Source organism: Daphnia carinata, unplaced genomic scaffold, assembly GCF_022539665.2.
Source record: "Daphnia carinata strain CSIRO-1 unplaced genomic scaffold, CSIRO_AGI_Dcar_HiC_V3 NW_026452971.1___fragment_3, whole genome shotgun sequence".
Lineage (NCBI taxonomy): Eukaryota > Metazoa > Arthropoda > Branchiopoda > Diplostraca > Daphniidae > Daphnia > Daphnia carinata.
The window spans coordinates 18,707-30,889 of record NW_026712480.1 but is presented as its reverse complement, the minus strand read 5'-3'; the positions used below and the strand labels follow the sequence as shown (position 1 = coordinate 30,889).

At 48.2% G+C, this 12,183-nt stretch overlaps 1 protein-coding gene and 3 non-coding genes across 4 annotated transcripts in view; 2 read left to right on the top strand and 2 right to left on the bottom strand.

Moving 5' to 3' along the window:
- Positions 1-6,795, top strand: part of LOC130686187 (uncharacterized) — a 57,501-nt gene extending 50,706 nt beyond the window's left edge. Inside the window, 1 exon segment of the mRNA XM_057509478.2 lies at positions 6,761-6,795. Coding sequence (XP_057365461.2) covers positions 6,761-6,795 — 35 coding nt within the window.
- Positions 6,796-10,623: 3,828 nt separating this feature from the next.
- Positions 10,624-10,697, bottom strand: Trnan-guu (transfer RNA asparagine (anticodon GUU)). The gene has a single exon. It is a non-coding gene; the product is annotated as a tRNA-Asn (tRNA).
- Positions 10,698-11,361: 664 nt separating this feature from the next.
- Positions 11,362-11,434, top strand: Trnan-guu (transfer RNA asparagine (anticodon GUU)). Its single transcript has one exon. It is a non-coding gene; the product is annotated as a tRNA-Asn (tRNA).
- Positions 11,435-11,956: 522 nt separating this feature from the next.
- Positions 11,957-12,030, bottom strand: Trnan-guu (transfer RNA asparagine (anticodon GUU)). Its single transcript has one exon. It is a non-coding gene; the product is annotated as a tRNA-Asn (tRNA).
- Positions 12,031-12,183: the final 153 nt, after the last annotated feature.

Genomic DNA, 12,183 nt, shown 5'->3' with positions numbered 1-12,183 from the left:
TTATCGCCGTAGCTTTAATTTTTATTTTTCCCTGTCTTTCGGGAACCATCCATATGCTATAGGTCTTTAGCACCGATCTCTCCGCTTGGTCTGACCCAAACGTGTTCACACTTATCTCTCCTTCGTCTTCTTCGTCCGCTTTTAATCGTCTGATCAGACTCTGTCGGATGAACGTTTTCTCGCTCCCCGAATCTATCAGACCTAGCACTTTTATTTTCCTGTTATTTTTTCCTTGTAATACCGCCGTGAACGTGGGCAGTCCGATCGAGGTTGCCTGCGCACAATTCACGTTGGTATCTATCGTTACCGATCTGTTCATCGGCCTTTGCGGGGACTGTGGTCTGACTGGCCCGTATTGTCTTTGTCTTGACAGGCATAGCGCTGGGCTATGGTCTATACTCCCGCAATTCCTACACGGGACCCTGGCTACGCAGTGTTCCGTCCGATGCGATCTGCCGAGGCATTTCAAACAACGGTTCTCTCGCTCGCAGAGCGTTCGTCTGAATTGCGGGGTATTTACCATACACCTGTGGTGTATGTGATTCTGCTGACAAAAACAACAGGGTGTCATCCTACCTCCCTCTCTTGAGGCTCCCTTCTCGGGCTCTGCGGCTGGCTCACAGGATCTTCCTCCATCTCTCTTAGCCTTATCTCTCGATCAAGCTCTTTGAGAATGGCTTCTAATGTCGGTTGATCCTCATCGAACCATTTGTCTCTCCACCACCGCGAGGTTAAGGCTCTAGGCAGTGCCTTCAACACGTCCCCCGCGATGTTTCTCCATAGCCGCCCATATCCACTTTGAGGCTCGTCAAGGCGGCTCTTGCATTTGTCAACCCGTCAAAGATTCTCTTCAACTGGCTGGTCGTTGCCTGTCGGAAAATCCGACGTCCAACACTGTCCAAGGGGACGGTGAAGAGATAGACGAGTAGAAGCGGAGATGCGGGGCACTCGGAACCAGAGAGTCGGTTGCCGGGGTAAGTCCATCCTGAAGCGGGAACTAACCAAGAAGTTCCCGGTGACGGTACGAGAAAGACCGGTAGACGGTAATAGATGGAATGTAAGCGGGACTTGATGCTATAAGCCCCGACGATAGAAGTTGGAGACGCTTGACTATAATATTGAAATAACCGTACGTAGTTTACAGCTATGTAGGGCGGTCTCTGTCGAGCAAAGGCAGAAATGAATATTAAAGACGCCCGCTCTGGAGCCCGTTTTAGCCCAGAGGAAATAAATATTTAAAACCCATCGTGACTGGAGCCAGTTTTAGCCCAGAGGGAAGAGGTTGGTGCCGGAGGAGTCACCGACAGAGGGTCGGCCAAGGAGAGTTGGAGGTTGGAGGTCAGCGGCAGTTCCTGAGGCTGAAAAGGGTGACGGAACAACGGTGACATCTACTCCAGCGTTGATATTCATGTTCGTGCTATTATATATATCAGTCAACGGTGTTTTGTAAATTGAGTATATAAAGGCCGGTTTTGGCCGAGTATAAAACACACGAGTTTCACCGAAGCCCCCGGAGTCGGCTCTTCATTTCTACTGGTAATTACTATCAAGTTTCGCTTGTTATCACTTGTGTTGTTGCCCGTCGCAACTGGCCGTCAACTTCTGCCCGGCCGTGATAAGCTGCTTCCGCCCGTCAACCCTCTTCGTTCTGCCCGGCTCTTTTTCTCGACGGCTACAACGAAGCTGCTTTACAGCAACTCTCATCCGGATTGGATCCTGTTTTTGCCGTCGCTTCACTTGAAGATCCATTCGACCCGGGGGCACTCGACGCCAAGGATCGCAAGTAATCTAGCGTTTTGTTATTCGTGTCCGTCATATTGGCCGCGCCCCGTCTCGGCATCGTTTTTGAGGTCGTTGGCCTCCTGAACCATTGTCGGGCGTCGTTGCGGTCCAGCCCGCCAAGTCATAGTAGCACGGTGCCCCAACCGGCTGCCCAGACGTATCGCGGCTATTGCATTGGGTCTCAGAGGACCCAACACCACTACTTTACGCTGAGCCGGCAGACTCCGGCATTGAGAATCGCCCGGCCAAGGGGCATATCTCAAATTGGTCCTTCGAACAAAAAATAATAACAGAAACGTCCGTACATTCCATAACAGTGTCGGACAGCATACATCAGCAGCACCAACAGGCGGTGTACGCAAGATTCCAACAACTCCTAGACTCAGAGGCTCGTGCTTACGAACTCTGGAAAGAGTTAGAACAGACCGTCCCGAAAGGTGTGTTCAGGAGACTCCGCATCCCGGAGCCGTTCCCTGAACAACGTGCCAAGAGATCCGTGGAGAAAAAGAGTCGGCCAAACCCTTACACACGACCGACCGCTCCGACTTTGGACTCGCCAGCCCAGTTCTTAAACGAACAGGAGAGGGAACAGCTAGCTGCCCTCACCAAAGTTAAGGAGTCACACTCCTCGGCAATAGCAGCGGCACAAAAGGCAGCAGAACGGGCCGAGGAACACGCCAGATTCCTGCTGGAGACAAGTAAGCTGAGACGCGATAAGAAAGAGCTTCAGAGAAGGGAGCAGTTATTGGAAAGAGCGCGCGGTGTCAAAGAGTTGCCGCCCGCCACATTTCAAGTACCGCTCCCTCCACCGACCCCCACGGTGCTGAGCCAAGAAATAAGTGACCTCGCCGCTGGACCTTCAAAAGAGCCAGCGAAGAAAGCGAGGTCCACATCAGGGATACCAAAAAGCTGGAAGAAGTCTTCACCCGAAGAAAGGCTGAGCAGGCAACTATCTAAGCGACTGGCAAAAACAGGGATAGCTTCATCCTCCGAGGACGAAATCCTTAAGTCCCCAGTGCTTGTTTAATATTTGTTGTACTGTTATAATTTGTTATCGGGAATAAAACTATCTCTACTACTATCAAAAAAAAAAAAAAAACTCTATCACTATCAAAAAAAAAAAAATGTCAGTTCCGTCAAGGAGAACGAGACAAGCGGTCACGGACCCAGAGGAGACGACTATCGACGAAAGATTGTCGATCGTCGAGGAGAAAGTAGAAAAAATATACAAGGCAGGCGACGGGTATCACTCTATGCTACACAAGAGAGTGGAGGTCGCGGAGAAAACAATCGAAAAGTTTATAACAGACATGGGAATAAAAATGAAGGCAATAGAGAAAAAGATAAAAGACATGGAGGATTTAGAGGGAAGATTGGCGGCAATATCAGAATTGGTGAAAGAAATAGACGGGAGAAGTAATAAAGCGTTGAACTCTGCAGCGAAATTAATCGAGCAAGCGAAAGAAAGCTTTTCGATGAAGGAACAAATCCCGGAGATCGTGGAGGGAGTGAGAGCAGAAATAAGGTCAATCGTGGAGAGAACGATAGAAGACAGCCTGCCCGGCCTAGAGGATAGTCCGATAAGACGACAAGAGCCCTTACGGGCTTCGTCAAGGGCTGACTCCCCACTAGGTACGCGGGAAGAGTTACTTGAGGATCGGGCTCTGATAAAAAGGGAACTGAAAGACAGTATTGCGTTGGCGGAAGCCGACGCTGAGAGTAGACAGAAATACATAGACAAGGCCGAAGCTCGGTGGGTGGCCATCGTAGCGTTGAACGAAAAGCTTGCCGCAGTCTCTACGGCAGCCGAGAAGGCGAGTGACAGAGAAACAGAGGATAAACTGAGAGAAAGAATGAAAAAATTGAGAGAGAAATACAAAAAGTGCGAGACTCAATCGCCAGTAACCAGAACAGCGCTACCTCTACCGACGTTTAACGGAGAGATCACAGCGTGGAAAGGATGGAGAGCGATGTGGACGGCGTATGACGCCGATCCAAGATTGACAGAGGCGGAAAAATTTCAATATCTGCGGACAAGCCTGAAAGGTAAGGCCGCAGAATTGATATCGCATATACACTTTGATGAAAACCAATATCAGGAAGCAATGCTGAAATTGGAAAAGAGATTCGGGGACACAGAAAAATTAAAAGCCCACAACGTAAACGAACTGAAAAGTCTCGTGGCCGTAAGACTGGGAGACTCAGCAACGATCAGCCAGTTGAAGAGAATCTTTGACGGGTTGACAAATGCAAGAGCCGCCCTGACGAGTCTCAAAGTGGATATGGGCGGCTATGGAGAATACATCGCGGGGGACGTGTTGAAGGCACTGCCTAAAGCCTTAACCTCGCGATGGTGGAGAGACAAATGGTTCGATGAGGATCAACCGACATTAGAAGCCATTCTCAAAGAGCTTGATCGAGAGATAAGGCTAAGAGAGATGGAGGAAGATCCCGTGAGCCAGCCGCAGAGCCCGAGAAGGGAGCCTCAAGAGAGGGGAGGTAGGATGACACCCTGTTGTTTTTGTCAGCAGAATCACATACACCACAGGTGTATGGTAAATACCCCGCAATTCAGACGAACGCTCTGCGAGCGAGAGAACCGTTGCTTGAAATGCCTCGGCAGATCGCATCGGACGGAACACTGCGTAGCCAGGGTCCCGTGTAGGAATTGCGGGAGTATAGACCATAGCCCAGCGCTGTGCCTGTCAAGACAGAGACAATACGGGCCAGTCAGATCACAGTCCCCGCAAAGGCCGATGAACAGATCGGTAACGATAGATACCAACGTGAATTGTGCGCAGGCAACCTCGATCGGACTGCCCACGTTCACGGCGGTATTACAAGGAAAAAATAACAGAAAAATAAAAGTGCTAGGTCTGATAGACTCGGGGAGCGAAAAAACGTTCATCCGACAGAGTCTGATCAGACGATTAAAAGCGGACGAAGAAGATGAAGGAGAGATAAGAGTGAACACGTTTGGGTCAGACCAAGCGGAAAGATCAGTGCTAAAGACCTATAGCATATGGATGATTCCCGAAAGACAGGGAAAAATAAAAATTAAAACTACGGCGATAAAATATGTGGCGAAAGCAACCCCTAAGGTCCGGTCAAAATTAGTGGAGATTTTGACGGAACAGGGGGAGAAGGTCGCGGACGAAAGACATTTGAGGGCAGACAATAAAACAGAGTTTGACATGATAATAGGGTGTGACTATTATTGGCAAATTCTAAAACACCAGACAAAACAGGGTCCAGACGACTCAGTGGCATGTGCCAGTAAGCTGGGGTGGATCATTTTTGGAGCACCCACAGCAGGAAATCCGAGAGAAGTGTCGGCAAACATTGTTACACAGGCCGACGGTAAGAAAGCGATGGTAGATTTCAAGGAATTCTGGGCCTTGGAACACATGGGAGTTACGCCCCAAGAGTTAGAGGACCCGGGGTTCCTGAAAAATTATCAGGAGACCATAAAGAAAGATCAGACGGGCAGATATGAGATTCTGTTCCCGTTTAAAAATAACAGAAGGTCGATGGAGACCAACAAAAACATAGCTTCGATAAGATTGACGGGGCTGTTGAAGAAAATGAAGCGGGAGGACAGAATGGCCTACCACGAAGTTTTTCAACAGTACCTCGAGAAAGGCTACATAGAGGTAGCGGATAAAAATTACACAGGGGCATGTACGTATTTACCGCACAGACCAGTGATAAAAACAGAGGCGGCAACCACCAAGATCAGACCGGTGTTTGACGGCTCGGCCCACCAGCAGAATAGGCCTAGCCTGAACGATCTGTTGGAGACCGGGCCTAACCTGAACCCGGAGCTCTTGGCGGTGCTGCTCAGATTCAGGCAGAACGAGATAGCGTGGATGGCGGACATCACGCAAGCATTCCTACAGATAGGAATACAGAAGGAACACGGACAGATAGTCCGATTCCTATGGATAAAAGACCCGAAAGATGATAACTCGGAATGGATAGAATACAGGTGGAAGAGAGTACCGTTTGGACTCTCGAGTAGCCCATTCATCTTACGAGCAGTTATATTAAAATGCTTGGATGAGCATAAAGATGAATACCCAGAGCTGGTGGGAAAGCTGGGCGCGCAGTTATACGTGGACGATTGGTTGGGGGGAGCGAGTAGCGTTCCCCAAGCAATCGAAGCGATAACGCAAGCCCAGAAAGTATTTAGTTCGGCCAAAATGGAGCTTCGAAAGTGGACGACAAACAGTGTGGCACTGAGAGAACAGTTGCACGCGTTACAGTTTCAAAAAGAGGAAATAACGATGGGAGACAGTACAGAGAAAGCAGTCAAAGCACTGGGAGTCACATGGGATCCGGAGACGGACTCATTTCGATTCAAGCCAGAAAAAATAATAGAAGAGGCCGAAGAGATGAGCAAGAGGCCGACGAAAAGGAAGTTGTTCAGCCTTGCGCTGAAAGTCTTCGACCCGCTGGGATTGATATCGCCGGTAACGGTGGTAGCGAAGATTATCATGCAAAAGGTCTGGATAGACAAGACAGGCTGGGATGAACCAGTGTCGGCAAGCATAATGCCACACTGGGAGACGTTCATTAAAAGTTTGTCGGACCTCAAGAACACAAAGCTGGGGCGGTGGACTGGAGAGATCCGTTCACCGAGACTACACTTGTTTTGCGACGCGAGTGACGACGCATACAGTGTAGCCGCATATCTGGAGAACGGAGAAGATACAAAGCTGTTATGCAGCAAAACCCGGATAGCACCGGACCCCAAAAAATCAGTGTCGACCCCCAGACTGGAGTTGCTCAGTAATCTGCTGGCAGTCAGACTGGGGGAATACATTGAAAAGTCTCTGGGACGGTCGTTTGAGAAAACACTGTGGACGGACTCGGCGATAGCCTACTGGTGGATGAAAGGCGAATCAGGCCGTTGGAAACAGTTCGTCCACAACCGGGTGACAGAAATCAGGGAGAAGATCGACATAGGGTCTATAAGGCACTGTCCGGGAGTTCAGAACCCGGCAGATATAGCATCGAGAGGGGCTTCAGTGAGCCAGCTGAACCATAAGAAAGATTGGTGGTCAGGCCCAGAGTGGCTGAACAAAAAAGAGAATTGGCCGAAGAATCCAGCCCAAATGGAGCAGGATTGTACAGAAGAAATCAGAAAAGAGGAAAAAACGAAAGAGATAACACAATGTAGTGTTTCGATGTCAAAGGAAAAAGAGTGGTACGAGAACTATAGTTCGTTGCGTACGATAATCAGAATCTGGGCGACAGTGAAGAGAGCGGTGAAGAGGTTTAAGGGACAACCGAATCCCGAGACACCGCTGGCGGAAGTGTCGGGTGGCGCCGACAAGGAACAGTTCAACATCCTCGCAGTAGAAGAGGTAGAACAAGCGGAGTTAGATCTATGGCGGAAAATGCAAAAGGACGCATACAAAGATGAAAGGGAAGCCATAAAAGAGAAAAAACCCTGGAAAAATGATAAGTTGAGAAAGCTGGGATTGGCCTGGGACGAGAGAAACGGGCTAATCAGGTGTTACGGCCGCCAAGAAAACTGGTTGCGGCTTAACGGTAGAGAGGCGGTAATCCTGTTGCCAGAAAACCACTATTTGACGGGCAAACTCATAGAGCAGACGCACGAACGGTTGCTGCACACTGGAGTAAGGACGACGATGGTGGAGGTACGGCGAACGTTTTGGATTCCAAGACTAAGGCAAACGATCAAGAAAGAATTGAAAAGGTGCATGAAATGTCAGAAACTAGATTCGAGACCGTTCAACGAAGTCCCGGCTCCACTACCGGTAGATCGACTTCAAATGGCGAACCCGTTTAATGTAACGGGGATAGACTTTGCGGGACCATTCCCGATAAAACTGACGGCAAGAGGTGGACAAGCGAAGGCCTACATTTGTTTGTTCACGTGTGCGGTAACAAGAGCCGTGCATTTAGAAATGACCACAGACTTGGAGACGGCATCCTGTATTTTTGCACTGAGAAGGTTTTTTGCGAGAAGAGGGGTGCCGAAAGCCATGTATTCAGATAACGCGAAATCATTCACACAAGCCGCGAAATACCTGAGAGCGGCGTACAAAAGTGAGAACGTGTATAATACACTGGTGGACCTAAATGTCAAGTGGAGATTCTCCCCGAGCTTGGCCCCTTGGTGGGGCGGGTTCTGGGAGCGGATGGTCCAGACAGTGAAGAGACTATTATACAAAACGTATGGGAACGAGTGTCTGGAATATGACCTGTTCCAAACGGTGTTAACCGAGATTGAAGATACGATAAACACGAGGCCATTAACGTATGTCTCTGACGACGATAATGAACCTCTAACGCCGAAGCATTTGATCACAGGCTATAGACAAAATCAAAAACACCCGGTAGACGAGGAGGAGAGAGAATATTCAGACAGAATACGTCTAACCAAGCGGGAGAAAACTAGAAGAAACCTGCTAGCAAATTGGTGGGGAGATTTCTATAAAGAATATGTGGCAGACCTCGAGAAGTTCCACTGTCCAACGCCGGGTAGAACAAAACAAGTTGAGGTTGGACAAGTGGTGCTGATACACGACGAGAAATCCAAGAGAACGAAATGGAAAGTAGGAAGAGTGGCCAAATTATACCCGGGCTCAGACAACAAGTTCAGGAGGGTGGCAGTATTAATTGCAGATAAGGTTTCAGGGAAAGGGTCAATACCCATATACCGGGACATTAAGTGTCTCTACCCGTTAGAGTTACACGCGGGGACGATAGACGATGACCATCAAAATACTTCACCGTTCCAAGACACTGAAGACTTGGACAGTTCGGACTCGGAGTTGGACGAGGGTCCAACGGGGGGAGTATCGGAAAATCCGACGTCCAACACTGTCCAAGGGGACGGTGAAGAGATAGACGAGTAGAAGCGGAGAGGCGGGGCACTCGGAACCAGAGAGTCGGTTGCCGGGGTAGGCCATCGTAGCGTTGAATGAAAAGCTTGCTGCAGTCTCTACGGCAGCCGAGAAGGCGAGTGACAGAGAAACAGAGGATAAACTGAGAGAAAGAATGAAAAAATTAAGAGAGAAATACAAAAAGTGCGAAACTCAATCGCCAGTAACCAGAACAGCGCTGCCTCTACCGACGTTTAACGGAGAGATCACAGCGTGGAAGGGATGGAGAGCGATGTGGACGGCGTATGACGCCGATCCAAGATTGACAGAGGCGGAAAAATTTCAATATCTGCGGACAAGCCTGAAAGGTAAGGCCGCAGAATTGATATCACATATACACTTTGATGAAAACCAATATCAGGAAGCAATGCTGAAATTGGAAAAAAGATTCGGGGACACAGAAAAATTAAAAGCCCACTACGTGAACGAACTGAAAAGTCTCGTGGCCGTAAGACTGGGAGACTCGGCAATTTGAGATATGCCCCTTGGCCGGGCGATTCTCAATGCGGGAGTCTGCCGGCTCAGCGTAAAGTAGTGATGTTGGGTCCTCTGAGACCCAATGCAATAGCCGCGATACGTCTGGGCAGCCGGTTGGGGCACCGTGCTACTATGACTTGGCGGGCTGGACCGCAACGACGCCCGACAATGGTTCAGGAGGCCAACGACCTCAAAAACGATGCCGAGACGGGGCGCGGCCAATATGACGGACACGAATAACAAACGCTAGATTACTTGCGATCCTTGGCGTCGAGTGCCCCCGGGTCGAATGGATCTTCAAGTGAAGCGACGGCAAAAACAGAATCCAATCCGGATGAGAGTTGCTTCAAAAGCAGCTTCGTTGTAGCCGTCGAGAAAAGGAGCCGGGCAGAACGAAGAGGGCTGACGGGCGGAAGCAGCTTATCGCGGCCGGGCAGAAGTTGACGGCCAGTTGCGACGGGCAGCAACACAAGTGATAACAAGCGAAACTTGATAGTAATTACCAGCAGAAATGAAGAGCCGACTCCGGGGGCTTCGGTGAAACTCGTGTGTATTATATTCGGCCAAAACCGGCCTTTATATACTCAATTTACAAAACACCGTTGACTGATATATATAATAGCACGAACATAAATATCAACGCTGGAGTAGATGTCACCGTTGTTCCGTCACCCGTTTCAGCCTCAGGAACTGCCGCTGACCTCCAACCTCCAACTCTCCTTGGCCGACCCTCTGTCGGTTACTTCTCCGGCACTAACCTCTTCCCTCTGGGCTAAAACTGGCTCCAGTCACGATGGGTTTTAAATATTAATTTCCTCTGGGCTAAAACTGGCTCCAGATCGGGTGTCTTTAATATTCATTTCTGCCTTTGCTCGACAGAGACCGCCCTACATAGCTGTAAACTACGTACGGTTATTTCAATATTATAGTCAAGCGTCTCCACCTTCTATCGTCGGGACTTATAGAATCAAGTCCCGCTTACATTCCGTCTATTACCGTCTACCGGTATTTCTCGTACCGTCACGGGGAACTTCTTGGTTAGTTCCCGCCTCATGATGGACTTACCCCGGCAACCGACTCTCTGGTTCCGAGTGCCCCGCCTCTCCGCTTCTACTCGTCTATCTCTTCACCGTCCCCTTGGACAGTGTTGGACGTCGGATTTTCCGATAGTTATCACGTCAGCCTCACACGCTGAAGATTCTTCGGGGTTTACCCAATTGGAACGCCATCGGCTTGTCGGTGAAACCACTAGTTGTATTAATTATCAATGACTGTAGAGTAAGTTATTAAAACTAAGCAATGGTACCATAATATGTTTTTGTGAAGAGTCACCAAGTTTGTTCACCACTGACGACTAGCCAAAGACGTATACTTGAAAGCGAGGGAGGTTTTTTAAAAAACTGGAAGCATCTCTTTGGAAACGAAAAATCGTTAAAAACATGGCCTTCGCCCCTGGGTGGGATCGAACCACCAGCCTTCCGGTTAACAGCCGAACGCGCTAGCCAATTGCGCCACAAAGGCATGTACTGTCCAAGGGGGAAAGGTAATTCAACGGCTATGCAGGACTGGAAGAAACGTCCTTGAACATTATTCAACCCTTTTGATAATGTGAGAAAAGTCAGTTGGACGCCATTTGTCAAGTTTGTAATTAGGCTTCTACCAAGGACAGAGTAAAAATGTATAAGTAAATCAATTATTAATAGTTTGTTTAAATGAAACCGGAAACAAACCGAGAAAACGTACCTTTCGTATTGCTTCTTGAAGACATCCCTCAAAAAATGTGTCATTCCTTTTTCCCATTTATTTGAAAAACTATAAGCCCAATCTAAAAGTAAATTTGATTTTCGTGTTTTCTCGTTTAATTTTAGATCTAGTTCATATTGTTTTATATATGTCTGTGAAAGAAAAAAACAATCCCGAAAAGTCGGGCTTATTTTGTCGGGCTTATTTTTCAGTCCGATTTTACACGAAAACATTCGTTTACTTTATTTATTTTCCAAACTATCAGCACATCTCTCCTTCAAAATATCCAAATTCATGAGCCGCAATGCCATTTCTGGAGACTAACAGGTGTAGCTAGCTGATTTTGAAATCGGTACTGCTCCTGGTGTACTTCATGGTGTGAGGCATCATCTTTTTGTATTGGAAAACAGGTGTTTCAAGTCTTGCTGAAAATCGTACATGTGCCTGGCTAGCTCAGTCGGTAGAGCATGAGACTGTTAATCTCAGGGTCGTGGGTTCGAGCCCAACGTTGGGCGGCAATGTTCTAAATAAAAGTTGTTCCCATAAATTGAAGACGATATGCGAGGTTCAGTTCCCATAGTGTAGTGGTTATCACGTCGGCCTAACACGCTGAAGGTCCTCAGTTCGATCCTGGGTGGGAACAAGACGCTAGTAAACCTCGTGCTAGCTCGTAAATTGCAACCATTTTGTCGTAATGGCTTTAAAATCTGTTTTCGAAATGAGTGCTTTGGTAGACAAACGTGTCCTCATAGTGTAGCGGTTATCACGTCAGCCTCACACGCTGAAGATTCTTCGGGGTTTACCCAAGTGGAACGCCATCGGCTTGTCGGTGAAACCACTAGTTGTATTAATTATCAATGACTGTAGAGTAAGTTATTAAAACTAAGCAATGGTACCATAATATGTTTTTGTGAAGAGTCACCAAGTTTGTTCACCACTGACGACTAGCCAAAGACGTATACTTGAAAGCGAGGGAGGTTTTTTAAAAAACTGGAAGCATCTCTTTGGAAACGAAAAATCGTTAAAAACATGGCCTTCGCCCCTGGGTGGGATCGAACCACCAGCCTTCCGGTTAACAGCCGAACGCGCTAGCCAATTGCGCCACAAAGGCATGTACTGTCCAAGGGGGAAAGGTAATTCAACGGCTATGCAGGACTGGAAGAAACGTCCTTGAACATTATTCAACCCTTTTGATAATGTGAGAAAAGTCAGTTGGACGCCATTTGTCAAGTTTGTAATTAGGCTTCTACCAAGGACAGAGTAA